This window comes from Fusarium flagelliforme (genome assembly GCF_020744385.1).
Source record: "Fusarium flagelliforme strain FIESC 12 MPI-CAGE-AA-0113 chromosome Unknown B0J16scaffold_7, whole genome shotgun sequence".
Taxonomy (NCBI): Eukaryota; Fungi; Ascomycota; class Sordariomycetes; order Hypocreales; family Nectriaceae; genus Fusarium; species Fusarium flagelliforme.
Genome location: NW_025763509.1, coordinates 607315 through 633535, shown reverse-complemented (window position 1 = coordinate 633535; position 26221 = coordinate 607315). Strand labels below are relative to the sequence as shown.

Here is a 26221-nt window from a genome sequence, read left to right as displayed (position 1 = left end):
AATTCATTGTGGTTAGTGGCAGAACCGGCCCCTTTGGTATCTGCCGAGTCTCCGCGAAAGTCTCTCACCGACATGAAAGATCGCAAGAAGCCAAAGATAATAACATATATTCTTGTTCGAATGACACAAAACCCAAAGCTCGGTGTCCAGGAAAGGCTTGCCAGACGACCTTTTCACCTGTCGATGGCCGCTTTATATATCTGTGTAGACTGGAGCAAACGACTGTTTTTAAGGGGCGAACACCAATATTAGAAAGCATTCAAAGCATTTATCATTAACTCTTGTCGGTTACCTGAAGTTATCCTTTCTTGGCTAGTCCTGGGTATAGGTGAATCAAACCTATGGATGCCTAGTCATCAGACATCCAAAGTGTACAAATGGTACCCTACAAATGCGATCATCAAGAGCTCTGATCTGTTTCAAAGTGGTACCACAATTGTTGAACCGCATTAGAACCAATAAAACTACCCAGAGGGATGTCGCGGCTCTTCGGGAGCGTCGTACGAATCTTTACGTAGACAATGATTAGTTACTGTCATTCATATGTGCGGGCGGCCAACTAATGCGGGCGGCCAGCTAATGCGGGCGGCAAGCTAATGCGGGCGGCCAACTAACTCAAGTTAGGTCACGCGGCTTCTTCTGCTTCTAGATGCGGAACTTCAACATTGGCAGGGCCTGTGGAATATTTTCGGTGGCTATATAATTGATCAACCGATCGAATTGGTAGATAAGACACGACAGCGAATGCTATCTCAGCATATCCGAGTCAATTGACCATAGAGAAACAAGATGTGCTTACATTGTTACCATGTATCTAATCTAGGTCTGATGATGATTTCCGGTTTCAGTCATTCCAGGGCTTTGAAAATGGGTAGGTATTGGAGCCTGGAACACTAGCCAATGGTCTGACTGAACAGCTTCTCATGCGGTTGGTCTTATGTTAGAGCTTACCTCATTATTGCGACCATAAGTACATTATGCAAGTGAGACTAAAGCCTGCATGTCTTGGGGTGAATCGTGTCTGTAGTCCATTCGTAAAAGACGACATAATGTAACAAGGGTATGACAGGGAATTTGAATTGTGCAACAATTGCTTATCAACTAAGTCAATTTGGCGCCTCTCCTTTTCAGCCTCTTACGTCGCTCTGAACACTTGGCAAAAGCTTTACATAGCCTTTGACGATGCAAATCAGAAAGGGAGATTCTCGGACAATAGAGCTGAACCAAGATCGGAGTTCCGAAAGCCAATGATAGATCTAGCAGGACATGTGGCTCCAGCTGTAATGAAATATATAAAGAAAGCTATGGAACCAAGTGTAACATATGCAGTGATAACAGAAAGCACGAAGTATCATTAAACTTTATCAATTACCCTATTTATATCTTCTTTATCTTTCCCCGGACATTTTTCCATAACATCAAGATGAGTTCATCCACCAACCATACCGCTATGACTCCCAGCGATGAAGACCTAAAGCAGTATCGGTGTCTTTGCATCCTGCTTCAGGCTATTAATGAGACTTGCAAGCAGAGGGCCGACATGAGATACTCCTCTGGCAGCAGTTGCAGTGATGCCTCCCTCACTGACTATCAGAAGCTATTGTGTAAGATGGCTCAGATTTTGGACAGTGAGAAGGGGGGGAATTGTGCCACCGCGCTTGTTGTTCTTCAAGGATCGCATGGCCCAGAATATGTTTTTTCATCAAACTCGAGGAATGAATCTGAGCTGCAAAGGGTCAAATCTTTTTTCTCTGACCTTCTGAAATACGTGGGTGAGCAGCCTGCCGACGTTAATCCTAAAGCAGTACAGAGGCAGGTTTTTGTGCGTATTCTTGAATTCAACTTCTTGAGGTTGGAGGTATACCTGGACGGACTAACTACCGCCTTGGAGTCTTGCATTCATCACTGCGAGCATTCATCGGAGTCAGACAGTAAGCCTATTCAAAACAGCAACTAGTGCGCTTAAACCATCTGACAAGACTAGGTCTCGATGATATTACTCAATTGCAAACTCTCAAAAGCCGAGCTCAATTTCCTCGAGACATGACTTCTTCTCAGAATGCTAAGCAAAGATGTAAGTTCGCCCTCAACATCTGCCCGGAATAAAAGGCTTCGGTGCTAAATGGACCTTCCGACTAGTTTTCCGCGACTGCGAAGATCTTATCCGAGCAATACAGAAAGTCAAAGACGACAGAATCGACAACATATTCAATAAGTATATTAGCAATACCGAACCAGACGTTTCGTACCACTGGTGTCAGTTACGCCATCACCTTGGTCGACTCCATTCTCTTCGCCAAGCCTCTGAGGCCATAGTGCAAGGTTTCAAAAAATGGCCCAAGCTATTCAAGGATTTCACTGTGAACTTTATCGGTTCATCCCGTCCCCGAAGATTCAAAGATCCCAGAGAGCTACCCCCTTCGCCAATGGAGATTATCAAAGCTGCGTTTCCAGGATACGACACATCATATTATGATAGCGATATCGAAGAGCTTCGCAAATATGGCCTGTATGCGCATATCCAACAGCAGGGACAAGAATTTCCATCAAAGTCCCAGGTTCATTGCGAAGTCAATTTACACAATCATCTTGTGAAAAATGGCAAAACTAGGTCTTGCGACTTCTGGGAAGGCGTTAGATTTATCGCTACTAGCAAGCCTCCTTGCAGGCTGTGCAGTTACTATTTCCAGGACGACGATCACGACTTCCAAGTGCAGCCATCGCATATGAATCTCTATCCCAAGTGGCAGCTCCCCGATGTTGTTGATCTGAGACATGAGGTGAGCTTCGAGCGTCATGGCGTACTGATGGAAGATATCTTGGAGCATTTGCAAGAGGATACGTTAAAGATTTTGCGAACGAAGTTTCCGCAGTGGAAGAGGAATGACTCAAGAACGGACTCGCGGAACTGGTCGGGGAATCTTCGAGACGGTGCTGACAGTAGAACCCCCGTTGGTGGGTATTATACGGATCGTCTGTCTCATGTCGAAGATGATGATTCATATGTTATGGGTATGGGGACTGAAAGTGTTGGTGTTGCTATCTCCTAATACCTACTTTTATCAACGTTGGATCTAAGACGACCGATTCTTTCTTCATTATAGACCACGGTATCAATCTTTTTTCGAATGTCTTTGAAATCTATCTTGGTTTGGGTCTTGGATATAACGCCAGACGATGGATTAGGTTGAATGAGGAAAAGCTCAGCTATATATACAATAACAAGTTACATAGTAGTGTGGTGTTCGTAAAGTGGCAAGTCGAGGATGTAGATACCATGTGTGGCCTTTGATTGTTGGGTTTTGTTCTCTTTTTAGTGAGCCGGATTGCCCATTATAGCTTGAGTCCACTTTTGCTGGGAAGTCAGAAATGCTCCACTTCCAGGATCAGACATGACAGTGGTTTCAGCTGGGTGGGGGCGGAATACCTTAAGAAAGACAGTCTCTGAGATTGGCGAGGTGGCTGAGTCTGGCTTAGGAGGAAGTGACAATAACAGTACACTTACAGCAACCACAGCCTTGAGATGTTAAGTTCGATCCCGGTTAGTACTGTTACTGTAACTATTCGGATGAGTGATGACTCACCTCGAGCTCATCTGGATGCTAGCAGTCACTTTAGTACCGCGGTCAATAAAGCTGGTAGGGGATAAAGGGACTCACGTCGGAAGCGTCGAGCTGCAAAGCATCTGTTAGCGATGTCCATGATACATAAGACAGTAGGTAGAACAGACTTATGCGAGGCGGATACCCGGGAGGCCCCGGGGGGCAGACGAGGGACTCTATATACTTATTAGCGAACATGACTCAAAGTCATTAACCTGCTATGAAACAGATCCCAGTGTTGATACTTACAGCGCCGTCGTTCAAACTGTGAGAACCAGCCAGATCAATAGCAACTGCGGTCGGAAATTGAGCTTACTTGATAGGAGTTGAGTCTGTCACAGAAAGTCAGCGAATCGTTCAAGTCAAATATACTGTACTGTACTTTCGGAAGAAGATTGGGAAATCTAAGTGTCACAGATATGTTGGCTATAGCAGCCCTCCTGTGAATTATCTTGAGTATGCACGCATGTATGGGAAACAAAAGAGCTTGCTGAGGACATTTGCGCGTCGGGAACCCGGATCTGAAATGGAAGTTGTGGTTGAATACATACGGACGCGAGACGCTATTCAGTAGTTAGTAAAAGGATCAGAAAGTAGAGAAGAATTTTTTTTCTTCCTGGGAAGGCCTTTTGGAAAAGCTGAGGGCGATTACTTACCGAGTTGTGATGATGGTGTTGAGGAGAAGGGAGAAAGTTAAAGGAAAGAGAAGGAAAAGGAGGGGGTATTCTCGTGCGCACAGTCGCATGTGCGCGTAAATTACAACCCCCAAGCGCGTTGAGCATCAACACGCATTGTGACCTTGGTCTCTAGGTATGAAGTCCCAGTGACAACGTCCTCGACTGCCATAGGACATGCCGTCTCTTACTATCATAGTGTCTCTCTTGGAGCTCTATGTTCAATGTTACAGTACTGGACAAGTAATCAACTTCGGCTTCATGTCTCTTAACCTCAGCCACTTTATTCGTTATGTAAACAGTTTTTAGAACATGGAATCGGTTTAGAAGCATCACCATTGATCTCACGATATCATGCACCGACTCAAACTTTTGTTAAAACTATGGATTTGTGATTACTGGGTATCGTGTGAAAGGGGGTAATAATCTCCGTTTAGAAGGACAGGTGATTGCCACTCATAGCTGTACGATAATGGGAACAATGTGACTGAAAGCGCGTTTGATATCAGATCCATACGTTCTACTACCATGAAAGCTTTATCGAGCACCACCTAGAGTCCCTCAGCGTCCGTATATTATAGAAAGGGATTAATATGCGGTTAAGCCAACATCATCACGATTGGGACATCTCGGTACCTTCTTTCATTTAGCAAATCTTTGTCCACGAGGTTCACACACGTTCAAGGTATTAGATGGAGAGGTGTTGGCATGAGCATACACAAGGAGTTTGCTTTCGTACGTAAATAGATGTCTTTGTCCACGACAGATAGGCAGGAGGGAAATCAAGGTGGATCGAGCATTGGCACATGTTGCCAAGTTGTGACTCCACGGAGAAGCCCCAGAGAAGGTATCACAGTAACCCATTCCTGTTCGGAACATAACACATGAAGGGTTTGGTTACTACATCATGGTTCTGCTATCCCTTAGATCGCTCATCTTTAGCGACCTTAGCCGCTCTTGCCAGTGGGAGATGCAACAAGTGCATTGTTCAGTAAATCATTGCATTAAACTCATTAATGTATCTGGACTTTTGTCTACCATAAGGCCGGAATCTCTGCCCAGTTCCTTGTGAGATGTAGCGGCAATTCCCATCGCGTTCCTTGTCCTTAACACGAGCCCAAAGCAAAATGTCCCTGTCGCACATCTGTCCATTCGTAGTTACATGAGCTCAAATCTTGCTCTGCTTGGCCTCCTGCAGCTTCTCCTTGGACCACTCTTCAATGTCTCGACCACCCAAAAGTTCCTCAATGAAGTCCACCAGCTTAGGTCCCATGGCGACAAGACGACGAAGAACGCTGATGTCGCGTTCATCCTTCTCCTGAGATTCCTTCTTCTCTTCCAGCTGGATGAGCACGTCGGAGAGAGCCGCAGCTTGGGCCTCTGTCATCTTGATCTCAGCGACCTTGTCGGCCAAGCGTTTCTTTTCGGCATTGATGTTAAGGTTTCCCGCATCGAGCTCCTGCAAGGCTATACGTGCCTTCTCAGCAGCGCTTGCAGCGGCCTTGTTTCCGTCTGGGTTCTCGGCTGCATAAAGGCGTGCTTGCCGGAGTGCCTTGACATTGACGGCGTACTCTGCCTCCTTGCGTCGCACCTTTTTCTGTGCCTCGGCGACATCAGCCTCGATCTGGTCCTTGGCAGCGGTTTCGTTCAAGATCTGCTGGACATGTTCACGGTGACGGAGACGAGTAGATTCAATCTCGTCTTTGGTGCGTCGAATGATGATTCCGGCGCTCGTCAATTGACCCTTCAAGTAGAGATCGTGGGCTTCTTGCGCTTCCTCAAGAGATCTGAACTACGGACGGTTAGCGTCAGTAATAAGCACCCATAGCCAAAGATCGTGTTGCACTTACAGAAACACCATCAAAGGGGGACTCTTCCGCACGGCCACTGTCTCCGACGGGAGTTTGAAGTCCGGTATGGATGTCGGAGCAGGGCTGGCCGATGCTTGCGAAGCCCTGTGTCGCAATCTGGTCCGCCTCGTCACCTACGACGGTGATGGATTCACTAGCGGGCTTATGCTGGAGGTTGATGTGGACCATCAGTCTCTTCTTTGCCATCGGGGCATTCTTGTTCGGGGCATTCTTGCCAGTGGCACTTGAAGAAGCTTTTTCATTTGGTACGGCTTCGGAGCCATCGCTGGCCTGGATAGCCTCAGGGGTGAGCGAGCGACTGGCTGAAATGCGGGCACGGTTAGCTTCACAGGGTCGTCAATATCTTAAAGTGCCTATTATTGGTGTTGAGTACTTACCCAATGATGATCGGGTTAGACTGGGAAGAGCGCCGCCTCGTCGGGCAAGACGTTGAGCACGGAAACGGAAAGAGCCTTGGCGCTGTCCAGCCAGCCAATCACTAGCTTGCTTGATGGTCTTGTTGCTGAGAATGCAGCGGTATTTCTGCATGGGATGCTCGGCAGATCTGTCAAAGAGGTAGTTGACCAAGTCGTTGAGGGTCGTAGAAGTGCGTGGCAAATCATTCTTGATCAACTGATAGAACAGCTGGGTGAGAGTCTTGCTCCAACGGTGAGGTTCAAAATATTCGACGAGCTCCCATGGCCATTCATTCGTCAGCTCGTGAAAGCGACGGAATGTGGCAACGGTAGATTTGGGGTATTCGTTATAGGGACTAGGGACGGAAAGGGGCATTTTCACGGGTGGTGATGGGTAGGTGAAGGAGTGTGAAAGTGTTTGAATGGTGGGAGTGTTGAAAGGGATAATAGACGCGGTACGCGTTAAGAGTTTTGGAAGAAAGGTAAGAAGGAAGTCGCGTCAAAATCGGTGGTTGCCTTTTTGGCAGGTGCTGTCGGTGCAGTGGCAGGAGATCAGAAAAGTGACAGTGGAGCCTCAGGCTTTTGTCGGGAACTCTGGTCTAAAGAAAGCAAGACGAGATCATTTGGTTATGGACCTTGAGAGATTTCTTCCCTAATTCTTAGGTCATTTCTCTAATCTTAGGCTGCGAGGTGGCAGGATGGCCATGATCTCAGAAACCTGGTCGACAGGCCACTCATTCCTTATGGCTGCACAGGTCCGATGAGCTTCAATCACGTACTCACAATGGCTTTACTTAAAGATATACAGTCATTTTCTTTGTTCCTTTCTCTATCTTGCTTGCCATATATAGTCCCGAATGTTGTCATCTTTACAACTGTCTGCTATCCTGTTTACCAACAATTTCTCTTTGAATCATCCAGAGAAGTTGGTTGCAAAGGCGATTTCGAGCAACATGTATTCGGTATCTTCGATTAGTTCAGTTCTCGGTATCTGGGCGAATTTTATAGGGACCTTGTTAGTGAGGTAGTTTGCTACACTCAGTTCACTCAGAAACCTGCTTTCATGACCATTTCCTCGGTTGCACATTGCCAGATAATTTACAATGACTTCGTTTGCTGTAATGACTTTCAGAAGACCTGTCAAAACTTTTCTTTGTTCTTTATTCTGTGGGGTTTGATCACGCCTTGTCACCTACTTATCTGCCATTCACCCCCAGTTCCGCGTCCCAAAGTCTCAGCATCAAAGGAGATTGAGTTCTTTGAACATGATCCAAAACTTCTCTAATCCCTATGATCTAACTACTAAACCATCTTCTAATTCGAGCCCTCTGTCTCTTATACCACCTCGAGTCTTTTCCTTCGTCATATGGCTTCTCAAGAACAACATCAGCCGCCTTCATAGCCGCACCCGTCGCGGCGCCAACGACAACGACCTGTTTCGCCAAGTCCCGGTCTTCCTGATGCCAACCTAGACTCTTTGTCTGAGCTGTGTCGGTCGCGTTCTCGGAAATGTTTGTCCACGAGTTAGCGATGGCCGTCGAATGCTCGAACAGACTATGACCCATGCGATTTTCCTGGTCCCAGGCGCTGATAGACAAGGAATTAAGCGGGGAGAATAAAGACCTCGTGTGGTTCGCGATATAAGCCCCTGCCTGATTGAGCCATTCGGTAACTGCTTTTGCTCCAGTGGTAAAGTCGTCGTGGCCAAGAGTTATAGTTGTGCTCCCGAATTTCGTGATTGCTCCCTCCATCAATCCCTTGGCTATAACGCGCTTCTTGATCGTGATGCCCGTGTTACGTAGGGCGGTTTTAAGTTGATGAAGTTTGAAAGCGTTGGAGCAAAGGCTGACGATGTTGACGCCGCAAGATACCAGCATATGGGGCAGTTTGATTGCCAGGATTCCTGATATACAGGTTCCGAGACTGTCACGACCAACTCCACGGACCAACTGTCGCATCTGAAGGTCCAGTTCATCTTGGGACAGGCCTTGCAGTTGGTAAGAGGCCATATTGAATTCGATAAAGTGCCAAATGATGGTGGTATAGTTGTGATTAGATTCGTTTGTTGTTTCTTGCCTATGGTTCTTACATCAATTCCGGCGCACAACGCAACTTATATATTAGATAGCTATCCCTAGTAGGCTAAGTCAATATACCTTCCCATCCTCAACCGTCACCGACTCGTTCCTTTGATTCCAAATGTCGACGGTACTCGATTTGAGGCTTGAACATATTCTTCATCGTTGGGGGCGAGCCTTACAGCAGACAGAGGCTCTTTCTGAGGCTGAGCTTGTATGAGATGGGCAACGGAGAAGGCTTCCCGATGCCTGATGACTTTCTTTGTGGTTGCACAGCATGGCCCCCAACCACTTAAACTCCTTCAACACATTGTGAGCCTCATGTTTTAACATCGAATAAAGCGGCATATAGAGATTCCGCCTACGTTGTCAATACGCGGGCTTGCGGCTTAAGGCTGAGTGAGATGGGCTGAGCAACCACGCAATCTGAGACATCTTGTTCGTTATTGGCCCGGTTCATCCGCTCAAACGTGTTCGAGGTTGAAAGTGAGATGCGAGGAACTCTGCCCAATACAGCGACGGTAGATGATGAACGCACAATTAAAGGCCTGGTCTGGTCGGAAATACTTCTAGAATCCTTCCGAAAGCCGAGAAACGAGGCTAGACTCGGCCAGAAGAAGGTTGATCGAGATACCATGGTAGAGTGCTGACGCTGTTCACGCCACAATGTGTCATATGCTTATCTGGGTTAAATACGTCCACTCCTTGATAATTGCTTCTGTAAATTACAGCTCATGGGCTGTGCTTCTCTGCGAGTCGTCGCCGCAGCCTCCGTAAGTATCTTGCCTAACCAACGACTGTCGGGTGTAGATGACCATCTCACTAGCAAATCATCGATCACTCCAGGGAAAGACAACATCGCCTACAAACAGAAGCTTATAGCTGGGACTTTAGAGTAGCTTTGGGCGATTCTTGCCTGGCTGACTGAAAGCCGACATAAGCAAGTAAATATTGCCAAATATTTTTGTGGCTCAACGTCTCAATCTTTCCATGAAAGAACACAGATTTGACATGACTTACTGGGTAGAGGAAACCCATGTTCTATGTCAAAAGAAAGTAGAATAAATGCCGATCTAATCACATAAAGTGAACATCTTATCCCATGTCTTATGTTCTCAACGGCCAAACGCCGACAATAGTGATCCCCTCTACTCATGTTCATTGCATCGCGATACCCTCACTCTGCACATCCACCCGGTAACAAACCACCTCCAAGCGCAGTCCCGAAACGCCGGACAAAATCTCCGGCAGATACTGCAGATCATCTACACAGTATCGTCATGTCACCCACGCAATACCTATTAAGGTAACCCGGGCCCAACGTTAAAAGAAACGGGGAAACACGTTACGTACGGAGGATCCGTACATTACCGACAAACGACGTCACTCTCCAGCTGTCACGATAATCTGGGGCTCCAGATGGGTCCTGATGTAATGGAGCCTCATTTTATGGGGATGGTGAGAGAAACATCGACGATCAGAATGGAGATTCTCCAAACCGGATTTATTTGCGGGGAATAAGTTGGAATCTCCAATCGATCGACCGCGGGGAATAGTGGCGTTCATAATTTTTGACGGAGGTTAATTGATGGGAAGGTTTAGCGGGGGAGCATTCATTGAGAGCACAGTCAACGGACGTTTAAAACAGTATCGCGAAGAGAGGTTAAAATATGATCGTGAAATATTCATTAATTAAAAGTAATTACCAAGGAAAAGCCGTGACTCCTTGTCCCAAGAATGCCCAATCCTGCATCTATGCGCCGTGCTTTTGTAACACAATGTCCAATGCCTGGGAATCTTCTATATGCTACACATGCCATGTCTTAAAACAAAAGAAAAACACATCTCGCCTCAATTTTAGTCGTCGCGCGACTTGCTGTAAGAGCCAGTGCTGCCGAGACCGTTCACATCAACGTCGAGACCACCGACGCGGGCGGGGCGCTGTTGGCTGTAGTCAATGGCACGGGCGGGCATGCGCTCCTCCTGGGACTCCTGAACAGGCGCGTTGCTCTGCTGCTCGAGACCCATGGAGGCGAGGAACTTGATGGCATCGGCCTTCTCCTCGGCCTTGCGGGCCTTGCTCCATTGGAGCTCGGTGGAGGCGATGTCGATGACGCGGGGGAGAGCCTCGAGAGCCTTCTTGGAGTCGAGGAAGGAGAGACGGGTGCGGCGGGCGATGATGTCGGCGACGGTGCAGGCAGACTCGGCTCGGATACCGTGGGCGACCTCAGCCTCAAGGTAGGGAAGACCAGAGACGAGACGGGTGTTGAGAGCGGGGTTGTGGGCGAGAAGAGTCCAGGCGCGGTCACCGTAGTTGTGGGCGAGGTGGTCAGCGACATCAGCGTCGATGGGGTACATCTCCATCAATTGAGAGGCCAAAGAGGTAGAGTATCCGTGAGCGCCGATGAGAGGAATGTTGCGGGTGCAGCAGACACCAGAGGTGGTGAAGCCAGCAGCGTTGGCACCGCTGATGTCGGGGAGAGCGACAGCCTGGGGCTTGAGGTCGAAGAGCTTGATGGCCTCGTTGACGGTGTCTTCGGCCATCTCACGGTATGTAGTCCACTTGCCACCAGCGCAGGTGAGGAGGCCGGAGGGAGAGGTGGTGATGAGGTGGTTTCGGACGAGCGACTCGGTGTTCTTGGCGTTGGGGTTCTTGACGAGAGGTCGGATGCCTGTAAATGTTAGTATTGCGGGCAGATCAATTGATCGAGAGGTTACTTACCAGACCAGGCAGCCTGGACGTCCTTGCGTGAAAGAGCAGAGTCGGGGTTCAGAAGCTTGCTGACCTCACGGAGAATGAAGTCGACATCATTCTGCTGAGCGACGGGAGCGCGCTCGACCTCGCACTGGTTGTCGGTGGTACCGGCGAGGGTGAATCCTTGCCAGGGAAGGACAAAGATGACACGGCCGTCAGAAGTGGCAGCGTCGAGAAGACCGATACCGTTGGGGCAGATATCCTTGGGAAGCATAACATGCACACCGGAAGCGGGAGCGACGATGGGCTTGCGAGAGGGGTCGTCCATTTGGTGAATGGCGTCGGTGAAGGGACCGGTAGCGTTGACAACACCCTTGGCGCGGACCTTGAAGGGCTCAGCGTTGGCGGAGTCGCCGTTCTTGGAAGCAAGGACATCGCGGACTGTAGCGCCGTTGATCTTGCCGCTGGCATCCTTCTCAAGACCAGTGACCTCAACGTGGTTGAGGACGGTACCGCCGTAGTGAGCAGCAGTCATGGCGAGAGCAACGTTCATACGGGAGTCATTGTGCTGACCATCGTAGTAGACGAGAGCACCAACCATGTTCTCCTTGCGCAGCTTGGGGAAAGCCTCGAGAGCCTTGTTCTTGCTCATGTAGTAAGAGCTCTCAAGACCCTGGGAGCCAGCGAGAAGATCGTAAGCCTTGGTACCAGCCCAGAAGTAAGGCGCCTCCCACCACTTCTGGAGAGGCAGAAGAATGGGCAGCGAGCTGGACAGGTGGGGGGCAATGTTGAGGAAAGTCTTGCGCTCGCGGAGAGCCTCCATGACGAGCTGCAATTGACCGTAGTCAAGGTTCCAAACAGCCTTTTCTAGATATCGAACGCCACCGTGGACGAGCTTCGTGCTCTTGGAGCTTGTACCGGCGGAGAAGTCATCGCGCTCGACGAGGGCGACCTTGAGGCCGCGGGTAATTGCGTCGAGAGCAATACCAGTTCCTGTAGCACCACCGCCGATAACGAGGAGATCGTACTCAGTATTCTTATCGGGCTGGCCGCTGCGACGCAGCTCAGCGAGGGCTTCGGCGCGGGCTTTTGTTGCGCTGAATGTGGGAGGGACGATGCGTCCTGTTGAGTCGCGCTTGAGAGGGACGAGGGGCTTGTCGACGACGTGAGTCTTGTTGCGGGTGGCGTAGTAACCGCCTCCGACAGCGAGGGTTGTGGTGGCCGCAGCTGCGAGGAGCAGAGGGCGCTTCATCGACCGTAATCTTTGTTGCATCTTGTGTGTATGTATGTGAGGTTTGGGGGTATGTCGCAAAAAAAGGTGGGCGACCGTTTGAGGGGGAGGAGAAAAGAAGTTGGAGAAAGACTGGAGATTGAAGTCTGGGGGAATAAAGATAAAGTCAAAGACCAGCGGACAAAGAAGTGCTCAAAGGTGTTTATAAGAGTGTATAGATGACGATCGCGGAGGATGTGCCCATAAATTAGGTGGAGTTGGAAATGGGTCAGTTTACTCGAGACTGATATCATGGACACTTTAACAAGTTTTTTTTTATTCCTCATGACATTTGGCCCCAAAGTTTGGGGGTTGACTCAGTGCACTGTAGGAGCGCAGGTGCAGAATTAGGCTATGCGAACGCCCTGGAATGACCGACTGCACCAATTTACCCTGCGAGTAAAAAAAGAAACCTTACGGGCTCATCTGACCTGATTCTGACCCGCAGACAGAGACAGTCGCTGTGCAATAAACGTCGCGAAATGCGTCGCATGGCCTGAATGGGAAATCCGGCTGGTCCTGAGGCTCATTCAAAGTGCAAGCCGCGTATGCAGTTCGGGGTGGGAATACCGAGCTTGCTGACGTCGACATCGAGATTTTACCCCTGGGCTTATGCAGCTCGGTGTGCAAAACCCGAAGCTGACGCCGAGTCTGGACGAGTTTGGGTTAGTGGGTGACGGATCATTGATTGTCCCGTCCGGCGGGTCAGTCCGATCTGGAGGTTCCTCCTGTGAGTTTAATCACCCGCCCCCACGTTCAGGAGGGGAAACCCCGACTTCGGGGGCGCGTAAGAATAATGCACTTGTTGCCATAGTCAAGCAGAATAGTACAGTCATTTTGCCCCTTCAACTTCCGTGTTGTTCAATATCGTATTTTGTCTGCCTCAAGCCGAGCTGTCCACATTTCTGTCACCCCGCAGCCGGAGATGTCAACTTTGGGGAAACCGTGAAAGTTCAATAAGTCACGGCTGAGCATTTGGCTAAAAGAAAGACGAGTCTCGCCCTGCGGGAATTAACAAAAACATGCATTTGTTCAAAAGAAGTCCATCTCAGCCATGCTATCGATTTTTGTGGCTTTAGAGGCACGGCTAATTTTCCACTAATTACGTGGTGAAGGTTCCCGTCTGAAGCTATCACTGGTGGATTTTGTCGCACAACGTCTTGAGCTGACGATACATCGATACTCGCGAACATGCACCCCCAAACTTCAGCCCAGTCAAATTGATCAGTTATCTCTCAAGAAAAAAGCCTTGAAACTTTTCATGGTGTTTTCGCATTTGCGACAATTGCGATGCCGTCGATATGGCCGATGAGGTTGAGGATCATTGAAGGTATAGGGTTGGCGGAACGAACTTGGTTAGTCTGCCTTTTCAGCTCATTGTACCGACCACTCGCAGGAGATCAATCACAGACACCCTCGCCCTTCACTTCAGAGAGCCTTCCCTTTCTTCTTGCAATTGACTGACTGGTGCGCAAACACAGAAAACACAATCGATACGCCCTCTTACCCCACTAGTCACCTCAAAGTCACCGTTTGCGAGTCACGATCATGTTTGGGAGCATCTCGAACGATAGCATGAGCTTCTTCTCTACTCTTTCGACTACTTCTTATCATAACGCCGCCACTCCGCAAAAAAGACAAACATGACGAAGAACAATAACACACGACAAGACCAGTCATGCTAAGTTGATGATGCACGCTTGCCGTATCCAAGCTGGGTCACGTCACATCATCCCGTTCTGGTACGGTTTTCAAACTCGACAACCCCCCGAATATCTCGTCTTCACCACGAAAGTGCCCAACTATTTCAACATAAGACTTATACTGGAGAGTTTGCGCTGTATGTGTTAGACCACGTCGAGCGACGAGGGCTTAAGAGACGAGGAAGGCCCATGCCAGGAGTGTTGATGGGACTAGGTCCGGTGTAGATGAAGACATCATACAGCAAAGCACCGAAAGCACAACCAAGGAATGGAGCAACCATGGGAATCTGGAATATCACTGTTAGCCAAAACTTCCACTCTGGGATATGCACAAGAACTCACCCAGAAATAGTACCCGCCAGCAGACCACACTTCGCTGCCGTATCCGAGCATGTACGAAACCAAACGAGGACCGAAATCACGAGCCAAGTTAATGGCGTAGCCAGTCTCCCAACCGAAGCAAGCACCGATACCGAAGATCAAGAAGAACAGACCAAGCGGCATCAAGGGACCAGCACCAATGTTGGCGCTGTCGGCCATGGCAAAAATGACGAACTGCAGAATCGTGCTGGCGATGAACTCGGAGAAGAACATGCCAGTGCGTGTCATGAATTCCGCGGGATACGTGCAGAAAATTCCAGCAGTTGCGTTCTCGCCAATGACTGTACGGACACCGACGCCTTCATACGCGTCAATGGCAGACTTGTAGTTGCCATATACGATGAAAGCGGCGGCCATGGCTCCAAGAATTTGAGCGATCATATACACGGGGAACTTGCGCCAGGGGTGACCTCTGAACAAACAATTGGCCAGTGTCACGGCTGGGTTCAAGTGACCGCCTGATTTACCTCCGACATACACTCCAAGCATGACACCGAGACTAAGTTCATGTCAGTGATGAGCTCGATTACATTGACGACAACAACGACTTACCCCCATCCCCACGAGATACTCTGGTAATCACCCTTTGTACCACGACTGAGCACAACTTGTGCAACGACACCATCACCGAAGAGGAGGAGTGTGAAGGTACCAAAGAATTCCGAAAAGGCATCCTGGCAGTACTCCCTCATCCTACTCCAAGCATACTGCTCAGGCGGGGGAGGAATCGTGGGCGCCTCACTGGGCGCCTCACTGTACTTTTCAGTCTGGCTCATTTCAACTTTTGTTGGAATAGAAGACTTGTGCACTGAAGACTCTGAGATGGAGTCGTGAATGGTATCGATGGGCATCTTGGGAGGAAACAAAAGAAGATGAGGTTGCAGAGGGGAGGAAAGATGGATGGGATGAAGGATTGTTGGCAACAGGATGCAGGACAGACAGGTTACAGTCAAGATTGGCGGGCGTCATCCACTTGGCTCGGCATTGCTGGGGATCACGTTACAATTTATGGTCAGCAAACGAGAGGATGCATACAGAGGTGGTGCTTTTGCCCCTCGTTCCCTTTACGGCCAAGAGGACCTGTCTCTCGGTGATGGAAAACACCAACATATGTCGATTTACCGAAGCTGCGAACACCTTTCCCGTCTATGTCGAGGGCTTGCAAGCATGCTGATCCATCCTGGATTTGGGACGAGACTATTTCGGGGACATTTTGAGAGGGGAAGAGGGACAAATGGTCAGCGAGTACTTCCGATGCAATCGAACCATGGCATGGCAACAGGGCTAAGATGGCGTTCAGGAGGAAACTCTACTTGGATTCAGTCATGTGCAAAGGAGACTTTTCTCCAACCATGTCGCTCGGCGGCGCACCACCGAAAAAGAACCAACAATGACCGTTGTGGGATATCCAACACCGAGATAATTTGCGCTCATGAGGATGCTTACACCGAAGGCCTGGGACCGAAGAAGAGGGGCAGAACGGTCGAGACTGGTGCGGTTCTCTTTCTCCACTACATCAAAGCAACCCCAGACTGTTGAAGAAGAGAGGAAAGGATTGGCGCTTCTCCGGATTGACCGAGGTTAAGTGGTTGGCTGCTCAGAATTAAGGTATGGTCAAAGTTATATTGACCCGCATATACGCGACGAGGTGACAAGCGGATCCGAATCAAGCTTCTGGAACATGGGATTGCGCTTCCCCTAGTGCACTGCGGGGAAATGTAACATTTCTCACCCAACCCCCCTGTCCGTTGTATAGATACAATCAGGCAGGTATCTTACACTCGGTCGCTTATGAGATCCCGATGGACTGCGCCTTTGTCTTGTGACATGGGCCTGTAATTCGGTATTCCCCAAGCCGAGGCCTTTTTAGCTTACGGACTCGAAGAGGAAAGTCATGTTGGTTGCGTGCAACGAACAAGGATTTGTGGTTACAAGGGTGTGGAACAAGTGTGTGAGCGAAGGATTCGAAAATGTACTCATTCTCATCTTGGGTCTGACAAGCCACTTGGGAACCCCGCAGCTGGGCAATCTCTTGGGGGAAGAGGGGAGGGGGAAACGGTTTCCCGAGATGCACTTTCCCTTGCACGAGAGATTCGGTGTTTGTAGACGTTTAGACACCGAGGTAAGCAGATACTTAAGAGAGCACTTTACCAAGACCGTTGCGCCAGTCCCGAGATGCAGTTGCAGCGAAACTTTATAAGGCGATCGTTCACGTCAAGATTCAATTTGTCACTGTTGCATTTTTGCCTTTCCCCATCTGAACACTCTTTCTCCACACAATCATCACCTCTTTGTCACCGTCGCCGCAGCACAATGCCTCTCCTCAACGGCAAGCCAAACCCTACCTTTATTGGTGCCATTGATCAGGGTACTACAAGCTCACGCTTCCTGATCTTTGACACCAGTGGCGATGTTGTCGCTACGCATCAGCTTGAGTTTAAGCAGTACTATCCTCATCCTGGGTAAGTCAAATCCACATCTTGTCATTTGAATAGCTGTTAATGATAAGATTAGATGGCATGAGCATGATCCTGAGGAGTTGGTGAGCTCTGTTGAGCAGTGCATCGATGGCGCCGTTGAATCTTTCGAGAGTCAGGGCCACTCAAGAGATCAGATCAAAGCCGTTGGTATCACAAACCAGCGCGAGACTACTGTCGTCTGGGACAAGACAACCGGCAAAGCTCTGCACAACGCCATTGTCTGGACAGACACTCGCTCAAAAGATCTCGTGCGCCGTCTCAAGCGCCGTCTCGGCTCCAGCGAGCTCATCGCGCGCTGTGGCATTCCCCTCTCCACATACCCATCTGTGAGCAAGCTTCTCTGGCTGCTGCAGAACATCCCCGAAGTCAAAGATGCGTACGAGCGCGGTGTTTTGGCTTTTGGAACTGTGGACACGTGGTTGACGTACAAGCTCAACGGTGCGACAGACCGTGACGTCTACGTTTCTGATCCGTCAAACGCATCGAGAACCATGTTTATGAATCTTGAGACGCTTCAGTATGACGAGGATATTCTTGACTGGTTCAGAGTCGATGATTCCAAGATTACGCTGCCAAGGATTGTGCGTTCGTCTGATAGCAAGGCGTACGGATCTCTTGCTGGTACTTCTCTCAAGGGAGTCAAGATCACCGGATGTCTGGGCGACCAGTCTGCAGCGTTGGTCGGACAAAAGGCTTTCACCCCCGGTCTCGCCAAGAACACGTACGGCACAGGCTGTTTCCTGCTCTACAACGTGGGTGCAAAGCCAGTGATCTCATCGCACGGTCTTTTGACGACCGTAGCTTTCGACTTTGGCGAAGGCAACACCATGTACGCACTAGAAGGCAGCATCGCGGTAGCGGGCTCCAGCGTCAAGTTCCTTGTGGACAATTTCGGCTTCATCGAGTCATCTGCCAAGCTGAGCGCTCTGGCGGAGACGGTAGAGGATAATGGTGGGTGCACCTTTGTTACGGCCTTTAGCGGCCTGTTTGCGCCGTACTGGATTGACGATGCGCGAGGAACCATTTTTGGTATCACGGCGTACACGCAGCGTGGACATGTTGCGAGGGCTACGCTTGAAGCGACGTGTTTCCAGACCAAGGCGATTCTCGACTCGATGGAGAAGGACAGCGGACATGCTTTGACCGAGCTTGCTGTTGACGGCGGCATGTGCAATTCGGATCTCATCATGCAGGTACGTAAACTCGCCCCATTGTGCGAATGTACGACACTTACTAACCCATGACAGACCCAGTCAGATCTTATTGGAATCCCAGTAAACCGCCCCGCCATGCGCGAGACAACAGCCCTAGGCGCCGCCATTGCAGCGGGTTTCGCCGTTGGAATCTGGAAGAGCTTTGATGACTTGAAGGATGTCAACACTCAAGGTCGTACCATCTTCAAGCCGCAGATCGCCGAGGAGGAGGCGAACAAGCGATACGGACGATGGACCAAGGCCGTTGAGATGTCCAAGGGCTGGGCCAACGAGTAAGAGTAATCCAGAAGTGGTAATGAAAGAGGACAAGTTTGGTTTGCTTTTGTTGGTTGGTTGTATGTACTAGTACCTATTTGATAGCTTGCATGGATTTTTATTCTGCTGCCTGATGGAACACCAGGATCTGTAGGGCTACTAAAGGAGAAATAAGCTGATGTTAGCTGGGCTTACCTAGTCTGACAAAATAAAGTAGTCCACATGCCGGTCTTAATACCCACCAAGTGTCCACACTATTTTGTCTCTGAGGGTCTGAATGGAAAACTTGACTGCTTCTAGACACGCACTAACCTCCATGATCATCGTACCATTCGCGGCTCCGCAGTGTTATTTCCGAAGGAGGGGTTCAAGCTACTGTGCCTCTACTGTATCTCACTACCCATGCTGTTGTGCTGAGTTTCGGTTGGTCCCGTCACCCCTTGGCTTCTGTCATGGGTCAAGGATTGAAACGTTTCCTTTCTGCAAACTCCTGCAACATGCAACAAACGCCGGGTAATCCGGGGACAAGAACGCGTGTGTGCCGAGACATCACATGTGCAAGGTTAACCGTAGATAGAAGGTCTACTGTTTGTTATATGCATGACATGCGAGGATCCAGCATCTAACATTGGCATCTCGACTTGGCTTTTACAGGGATTGTTTCGGATGTTTGTTCTGATAGAGACAAAGTTGACATTGGGTTGTAGTCGTATTCATTATGTTGCAATTGACTTTTCGGTACAGAATACGGCATCTTCTATCAATTGCTAAGTATTTGCCGATCTCACTGCCCCTCATTCTGTCTTAGCAAATCATTTCTCATCTTCTCCACTCCACTCAATTTCTTTTCCCTCTCCACTTCGGCGTTACTTTTATCACCCGCATCTTTAACAATCCAACGCTCTCCATTCAGGAAATCGACGCCGGGCTAGAAGAAAAAAGAGAGGGGAAAAGTTGAACAACGACCTGCAAGGGGACCCAGTAGCTTATCTCTTCCCCAGACCCTCTTCTTTCCCATTGTTTGGGCTGGGAACAGTGGAGAGACGCGCTGCGAGGGAAAAAGATCGCCCATGACTTCCATCAGCGGACCCTCCGTGGCAGAGGAGGAAGCCAATTCGACCTTGAGCGGTTCTAGCGGTGATGAGTCGAGGACGGTTGGGCCTTCCAAGAAGCGGAGGAGGGAGAAGCATCAAAAGATATCGTATGTTTTTTTACTCAACTCAATACAACTTATTTCTGAACAATGGCTAGGTGTGAAATGTGCAAGACGCGCAAGGTGAAATGCGACCGCGCTGAACCCGCCTGTTCGTGGTGCGCGCGACATAACAAAGCATGTGTCTATCTTGAACGACAGAAACCAGGGGCCGCAAGGAATGGGTTTAGCATTGAGCTTGAGGCCAAGGTCAATAGGATTGATGCTCTGCTTCAAGCGCTGGGACGGAGAGTGGAAGAGCATATTGTTCAGGATCATTCTCCTGTTGTATCGCCTGGTGCGAACGTCAACGGGTATGGTTCGACGATCGATAGTCGAATCACGCCAGCGACACTTCCAAGACAATCATCGTTCTCGCAGGCCAAGTCGCCAGCTGTTACGAGTCCGTGGCAGGTCAACAATAGCCAGAATGGACCATCATCAGGTCAGATTCAGCAGCATGGGACCAGTGCAGGAACACCAGCTCAGACGAACAACATCTCAACACCATCAGCTATACCACGAAACCCATCTATCCAGTCATACACCATCGACCTACCACCGCATGACATCATCTACAGTCTGGTAGACCTCTACTTCAAGCACTGCGGAACATGGTGTCCCATCCTAGAGCGCAAAACCATCTTTGCTACCTTCTTTGGCTCAACATCGATGGAGGAACCTGATCGGATATTACTCTATGCCATCGTAGCGACTACGTTACGCTTCCTCAAGGATCCAAGACTGTCTCCTGAGATGAGCGCATACTACCACTCAGTCGCCAAACACACAGTTCAACTATACGCGATGGAGCATACCACAGTTCCTGCACTGAGAGCTCTCGTTATCATAACGTTGGACGAGCTAGGAACATCCAACGGCCCACGGGGCTGGAACCTTCTATCCTTGTTAGCCCAAAACGCCAGACAACTGGGTCTATGCGAAGAAAGCAGCGTCTTCCTATCAGCCGAAGCATCAGAAGTCACCCACACAGCGTCATCCCACAGAGTATCCGCCAGCAAACCCGAATCCTGGATCGAAGACGAAGGCCGAAGACGCCTCTACTGGATGATATATCTTCTCGACAGATACGCAACAATCGCCACGCCCACCTTTGACTTTATCCTCTCCGACACCAAAATCAACCGCTTCCTCCCTTGCTCTTACGATCTCTTCTCCAAGAACGTTCCCGTCGAAACACGCTCTTTGAGCGCGTGCAACAACAAACAATCCCCCATAATGACATACCTCGTCAACAAGCCCGAGAATCTCGGTAGTTTTGCGTATCATTGTGAGATTCTTGTTATTCTTAGTAGAATACACGAGTTCCTCAAGATGCCGGTTGATGTCACTTCTGCAAGCGACATGGCAGAATGGCGGAACACGTATCGAAATCTTGATCGGACGCTTGATGGCTGGTTGCAGAGCTTGCCGAGTGAGTATAGCAAGATCTCTGCCCTGTGTCATTCTGATCCTGCCAGTCGGGTTGCGAATTGGTTTATGCTGCATAGTGCGTATGTCACGGCTGCCGTACGATTACACTCCTCCGCTGCATACCCAACAGTACGATCTCACATTTTTGTTCCCTCGCATTACGCGATGCAGAGATGTTTATCAGCTGTCCAAAGCTTGGGCGATATCACGCGTGATGTGCTTGAAGCAGATGGCCTGAATCTTCTCGGCCCTTCGTTCGCGTTTTCGCTTTGGGTTGCTGCGAGATTATTGCTTGTTCATGCTGCGACCGTTGGATGTACGGTGGATTCACAGATTGACTTCTTTATTGAGACGCTGCGGGATGTTGGACAGCATTGGGAGGTGGCGAATAATTACTCCAAGATTCTTCAGCGTGTGGTGCAGAGAGCTCGACAGGGTGATATGGGATTCTCGGCGATGCGAAGGTAAGTCTTACTCCCCTAACAGCAAGTTTCTCAGTTAACCGTTATTAGGAGCGCGTATGACTTGGTCACCTTGACATCCACTGCACGACATTCAGGCTTAGAAGCTACATCAACGCAGGCTACGTCGCTCAGTGAGTTGGATAACATCGATGTCTTTGAGTTCTTCAATTATCCACGTGCTTCTTCGAGTTCAAACGCGCAGTCGCAGTTACAGCTACAACCGATACGGACTCAGGAGAGTAGGAGCAATGGGGCACCCGATCCCGAAGCGGACTGGTTGGCCTTTGGATCGCCTTTCACTTAGGCCGGAGACGGGTGGTGGTTGTCTTTGTTGGTTCAGATACTTCAAAAGCCTCGCGGCATGTACAATCTTATTTTAAGCGATGCATTGTTTGCAGCGTCTTCTACGTTGGTTACCCAGTTGGAAATTTAGAGTTCCTCGAAAGAGAATACACGAGCATTTGTCGTATGAGCCAAGAATGCCGGAAGTGAAACTCCTACGATCTGCGAATCTGAGTCAACTGAAATCACCTGTCTTTGAGTTCAGCATCTGCCGATCACCTGTCTGAACTCAATCGGACTTCAACGGGGCCGGCAGTCATTCCTCCGCCCCAAACTATGTCTCAGCTGTCAAATGGTCCGATGCCAAGGGGGATTTACATTCCAGTCGCGCAAACAATGTTTCAGATCGACAAACATGGTATTCATTAATTCAGGATCATAACAAGGTATCAAAGCCATACATACATACATAACATACTTTCAATGTCGTTAACATGAACATGAACATGATTCGTAAAACAATAAACATAAACTCATTCCTTAGCTATCCCAGATAGCTCCGTAGGCAGGAACGCCACGCGTTTCCAAGCCGTAAACAATCTTCTTGGTGATCTTCTCATTCGCGATGATCACCACGGCCTCCGCCTTGAAGGCTTTGACCAGGTTGTAGCCCATCTTCACCAAGTCAGGTCTCCCGAGCTTCTTAGTATCGTGGATGACCGCGTTGGGGATGCGCTCGGCGATAGTATCGCAGATCTCCTTGCCAAACGTCTCTTCGGGGTTTTTGGTAGACCAGATAAGTTGTGTAGGGCACGAAGGATTTTGAATGTGGCCTAGCACAGGTCCGATACCTGAACCTGTTGCAATGAGGACAACGCGGTTGAAGAGTGTCGCGATGCGCATGACGCCGCATGTTGGGACGCCACGTGTCCAGATGTATTGGGGGCCGTTCTGAATGGTTGCTTTCGTCCAGTCGCCCGCGTTAGAGACGACGAGAGAATAACCTTTTGAACGGCCGTTGATGGATTCGGGAGCGGGGATGGTGGCGAAGGAGTGCCATTCCTTGAGGGGTGCGCGGGAGAGACGGGTGAAAGAGCCGTTGACTGGGACTGTGTAGTCGAAGTGAAGTCTGATAGCGTGATCGGAAAGCTTCTCTGCTTCCACAGGGACTCTGCGGAGGAAGCACCAGGAGGAAGCGACGCTTGCTGTGGCTACTGCCAAGAGCCAGAAAGCGGGTGACTTGACGCAAGACTCTCCCAAAGTGGTGCCAGCTGGCTTGCTATCGTTGGCTGCAAGGACGACTTGGACCCAGAAGAGGGCGAGCATAGTCCAACCAGCGAATCGATGAGTCCTCTCAAAAAGATCATGGTAGCGCTTGCGCACAGTTGGCCAAGCCATACCAATCATACCAACAAACATAGCCGAGAGAACCCAAGAGATGACTTGCGATGCGATGGAAAGGTTACCCCAGTTGGGGCAGTTTCCAAAGATGCAAGCGATATCTGCAATGTTGGTCGCCAAAAGCCAAGCTCCTGCACTCACAGCCGCACCGGAGTGAACGCCGCCAAGATGGTAGATCTTCGCACAGCGAGATCTGATGGCGAGAGGCCAAGACTTGGGGACGCTGCATGTGATAGTGTAGAGAGCGTTGATGACGAATTCTTGACGAACGAGGACTGCGGTTGCTAGGTTGATAGCTGTGATGATGCCCATCCACTCGCGGTTGATGCTTGTAAGGAGAAGAGCGATAGCAGCACCAATGTTGAATAAACCAACAAGTGAGAACAAGCGACGATAGACGATGAGAATTCTGTGGCGCACTCCTCGAGCTTTCTTGGGAAGATCCTTCTCAGGAAGAGCCTTCTCAAGATCAAACTCCTTCTCAGCGATAAGCGTCACATCAGAAGCATCCGAGAAGGAGCTAAACTGCGTAGCGCTCGAAGCATTCGAGTCCATCCTAGCATGTGCAAGCACAGCAGGCTGCGGCGACTTCACAACCGCAGTCTTGGACATAACAGACATCTTGAGCGCATGCTTATCCACTTTACCGTTTGCGGTCATGGGCAAATTCTCAAGCTGGTGGTAATGCGTAGGCATGGCGTAATAAGGCTGCAGCGTCTTGAGATGAGCTTCCACAACCGGAACAGGACAGTGGCTGGGTGTAACAAAGGCGTGGATCTCTTCGTTGATGAGCAGTGCGGTTGCGGTTTGCACGGAGGGGCAGGACTTGATGCATGCGACTACACCGTCTAGTTCCACGCGGAAGCCTTTGACTTTGACTTGGTCGTCTATGCGGCCGAGGATATGAAGAGTGCCGTCTGTGTTCCATTGGCAGAGATCGCCGGTGTTGTACATCATTGAACTATTCCGTTAGTGTTGAGTTCGAATAAGGTTGGTTGATAGTGTGAGACTTACCCGTCTTGGGCGAAGGGATCGAGGCGGAACTTTTCAGCTGTCTTATCCGGCAAATCGACGTAGCCTCGCGCCACTCCCGCGCCACCGGCCCAGACATTACCGACTTCACCGACGGGAACTGGGTTGAGGAATTCATCTAGGATGTAGATGTTGTTTCCTGGTGTTGGTTTACCGATAGATAGAGGTTGGCTGGGTTGGTGAGGGTGCATTGTGTTGACGATGGTTGTTTCTGTGGGACCATAGCAGTTGAAGTAGGATAGATGAGAAGCCCAAAGGTCCGCGAGTCTGGGTTTGTCAGTTGATATGATCGTGATGCGAGTTTGATGTGACTTACTTTTGACAGCTTGGTTCACCTGCTGTGGCGACGGTTTTCAACCTTGGGTAGTCTTGGGGATTTTGTTTTGAGAGAATGCTTGGTGTGCAGATGAGAACGTCAAGCTTAAAGATGTTAGTATCAACCGACGAAATAGAGTGAAAAGTCTTACCTCTTTCAAAGCCTTGGACCAGTTTGATCCTCGAAGGACCAAGGTACCGCCGTTGGTCAAGCAGCCAAGGGTTTCCCATGCAGCTTCAAAAAGTTAATTATGATCCTTGTGAATATCGAAAAGAAGGTTCAACTTACCCATGTCAAAGCTAACGTTCAACACTTGACCAACGCATGTTCCTGGTCCGATGCCCAAGCTACCTGGTGCTTGACATAACAAGTTTGTAACATTGCGGTGGCTGACATCTACACCCTTAGGAGTACCAGTTGTGCCTGACTATGTTAGTCTGATGTGACATAAAGTATGAACATGACTCGACTTACCAGAAGTATATATCACATAGCAGCCAGCCTCAGGTTGACTGAAAGGGACAAAGTCAACCTTCTCATCAACTTTGTGCGACTCCTCGATAACAACGACGTTGGAAACACCAGTGTTATCAAGACGATGAGAAGTAGATTTTGAAGACACAGCAAGCTTGCCACCAGTCTGCTTCAACACAAACCTCAACGTCTCATCCGCCACAACACCACCATCAAGAGGAACATACTGCGCTCCACAAGACAAGATAGAGACGATACCAACAAGCATACCAACACCACGCTTCACAACAAGCGGCACACGATCACCAGGCAAAACACCAAGACTCTGCAATCGTCTCGCTAGACGAATAGCCTGGGAAGCAAGCTCACCATAGCTTATCTCAACGGGCGGCTCGGCAGATAGATCTCGTGCCGCGGTTGCCGAAGGCTGTGTGGCGGCATGGTGGAAGAAAGCTTCTGTGACGGTTGAGAAGCTAGGTTGACTGCATGTACCTCGTGTAAAGGACACGGGTACGGCAGTTCCAGGAGACGAAGTCATATCCGTACCTGGACAAGGAAGAAAGAGGCGTGGGATTGGAAATGATGATCGTCGTACAAGAGATAAAACTCAAATACTATAGGGGAGGGAAAGGAAGAGGGAAGAGAAGGTGCTTTGATGATTTGAAATTAAAGGGAGTGTCTTGTCTCTCCACCAAACAAGCACGTCTGTTCTTAAATAAACAAATACCATGCTTAACCTTCTCCGCTTTCTGCAATGTTTTTTTCTTGATCCTCTCCCCTGTCATCTTTACTCACACGCATAGCCTAACGTTAACCCAACCCCCAGCCTTCCTCGTCATAAGCTTGCTTGGCAGGACTTTGGCATTTCCTATCCAACCCAAACTACAAAAAAGGGTCACAACCCGTCATGTGCCGTAGCACTTTTGGAGGGGGTCCGGTAGTTCAAACCAAGGCCACACCTCCGTGGTGCGTCTTTTTTACCTCGTCCGTAATTGACAGTTTTTGTCC

General features: G+C 49.4%; 10 protein-coding genes across 10 annotated transcripts; 4 read left to right on the top strand and 6 right to left on the bottom strand.

Annotated features, from left to right (window-relative positions):
* Positions 1 to 1353: 1353 nt before the first annotated feature.
* B0J16DRAFT_348486 (uncharacterized protein) lies at positions 1354 to 3156 on the top strand. Its single transcript, XM_046128746.1, has 3 exons — positions 1354 to 1931; positions 1985 to 2074; positions 2140 to 3156. Exons 1-3 carry the CDS (start codon positions 1424 to 1426, stop codon positions 3048 to 3050), a joined length of 1509 nt encoding a protein of 502 aa, XP_045978691.1. The 5' UTR covers positions 1354 to 1423; the 3' UTR covers positions 3051 to 3156.
* Positions 3157 to 3313: 157 nt separating this feature from the next.
* Positions 3314 to 4347, bottom strand: B0J16DRAFT_323809 (uncharacterized protein; the record flags this gene model as incomplete). The annotated part of the gene is made up of 8 exons (XM_046125794.1): positions 3314 to 3427; positions 3506 to 3517; positions 3585 to 3602; positions 3660 to 3685; positions 3852 to 3867; positions 3919 to 3934; positions 4154 to 4165; positions 4259 to 4347. 8 exons carry the CDS (start codon positions 4345 to 4347, stop codon positions 3314 to 3316), a joined length of 303 nt encoding a protein of 100 aa, XP_045978690.1.
* A 1097-nt stretch (positions 4348 to 5444) lies between these two features.
* Positions 5445 to 6918, bottom strand: B0J16DRAFT_388166 (uncharacterized protein; the record flags this gene model as incomplete). The annotated part of the gene is made up of 3 exons (XM_046131729.1): positions 5445 to 6068; positions 6127 to 6470; positions 6525 to 6918. The coding sequence occupies 3 exons, from the start codon at positions 6916 to 6918 to the stop codon at positions 5445 to 5447; spliced, it is 1362 nt and encodes a 453-aa protein (XP_045978689.1).
* Positions 6919 to 7837: 919 nt separating this feature from the next.
* On the bottom strand, positions 7838 to 8551 carry B0J16DRAFT_388165 (uncharacterized protein; the record flags this gene model as incomplete). The annotated part of the gene is made up of 1 exon (XM_046131728.1): positions 7838 to 8551. The coding sequence occupies one exon, from the start codon at positions 8549 to 8551 to the stop codon at positions 7838 to 7840; it is 714 nt and encodes a 237-aa protein (XP_045978688.1).
* A 1718-nt stretch (positions 8552 to 10269) lies between these two features.
* Positions 10270 to 12882, bottom strand: B0J16DRAFT_364614 (FAD dependent oxidoreductase-domain-containing protein). Its single transcript, XM_046129952.1, has 2 exons — positions 11343 to 12882; positions 10270 to 11292 (listed from the first exon to the last, which is right to left on the bottom strand). Exons 1-2 carry the CDS (start codon positions 12586 to 12588, stop codon positions 10478 to 10480), a joined length of 2061 nt encoding a protein of 686 aa, XP_045978687.1. The 5' UTR covers positions 12589 to 12882; the 3' UTR covers positions 10270 to 10477.
* Positions 12883 to 14404: 1522 nt separating this feature from the next.
* B0J16DRAFT_388163 (aquaporin-like protein) lies at positions 14405 to 15520 on the bottom strand (the record flags this gene model as incomplete). The annotated part of the gene is made up of 3 exons (XM_046131727.1): positions 14405 to 14575; positions 14631 to 15168; positions 15222 to 15520. 3 exons carry the CDS (start codon positions 15518 to 15520, stop codon positions 14405 to 14407), a joined length of 1008 nt encoding a protein of 335 aa, XP_045978686.1.
* B0J16DRAFT_181475 (uncharacterized protein) lies at positions 15378 to 16526 on the top strand. The gene has a single exon (XM_046122610.1). It carries the CDS (start codon positions 15597 to 15599, stop codon positions 16206 to 16208), a length of 612 nt encoding a protein of 203 aa, XP_045978685.1. The 5' UTR covers positions 15378 to 15596; the 3' UTR covers positions 16209 to 16526.
* Positions 16527 to 16982: 456 nt separating this feature from the next.
* Positions 16983 to 18639, top strand: B0J16DRAFT_273761 (uncharacterized protein; the record flags this gene model as incomplete). The annotated part of the gene is made up of 3 exons (XM_046123654.1): positions 16983 to 17131; positions 17184 to 18342; positions 18397 to 18639. The coding sequence occupies 3 exons, from the start codon at positions 16983 to 16985 to the stop codon at positions 18637 to 18639; spliced, it is 1551 nt and encodes a 516-aa protein (XP_045978684.1).
* Positions 18640 to 19272: 633 nt separating this feature from the next.
* B0J16DRAFT_292057 (fungal-specific transcription factor domain-containing protein) lies at positions 19273 to 22376 on the top strand. Its single transcript, XM_046124309.1, has 3 exons — positions 19273 to 19819; positions 19870 to 21708; positions 21757 to 22376. The coding sequence occupies exons 1-3, from the start codon at positions 19689 to 19691 to the stop codon at positions 22010 to 22012; spliced, it is 2226 nt and encodes a 741-aa protein (XP_045978683.1). The 5' UTR covers positions 19273 to 19688; the 3' UTR covers positions 22013 to 22376.
* Positions 22377 to 25880, bottom strand: B0J16DRAFT_309755 (uncharacterized protein). Its single transcript, XM_046124930.1, has 6 exons — positions 25214 to 25880; positions 25028 to 25162; positions 24891 to 24973; positions 24740 to 24843; positions 24406 to 24690; positions 22377 to 24352 (listed from the first exon to the last, which is right to left on the bottom strand). Exons 1-6 carry the CDS (start codon positions 25749 to 25751, stop codon positions 22531 to 22533), a joined length of 2967 nt encoding a protein of 988 aa, XP_045978682.1. The 5' UTR covers positions 25752 to 25880; the 3' UTR covers positions 22377 to 22530.
* Positions 25881 to 26221: the final 341 nt, after the last annotated feature.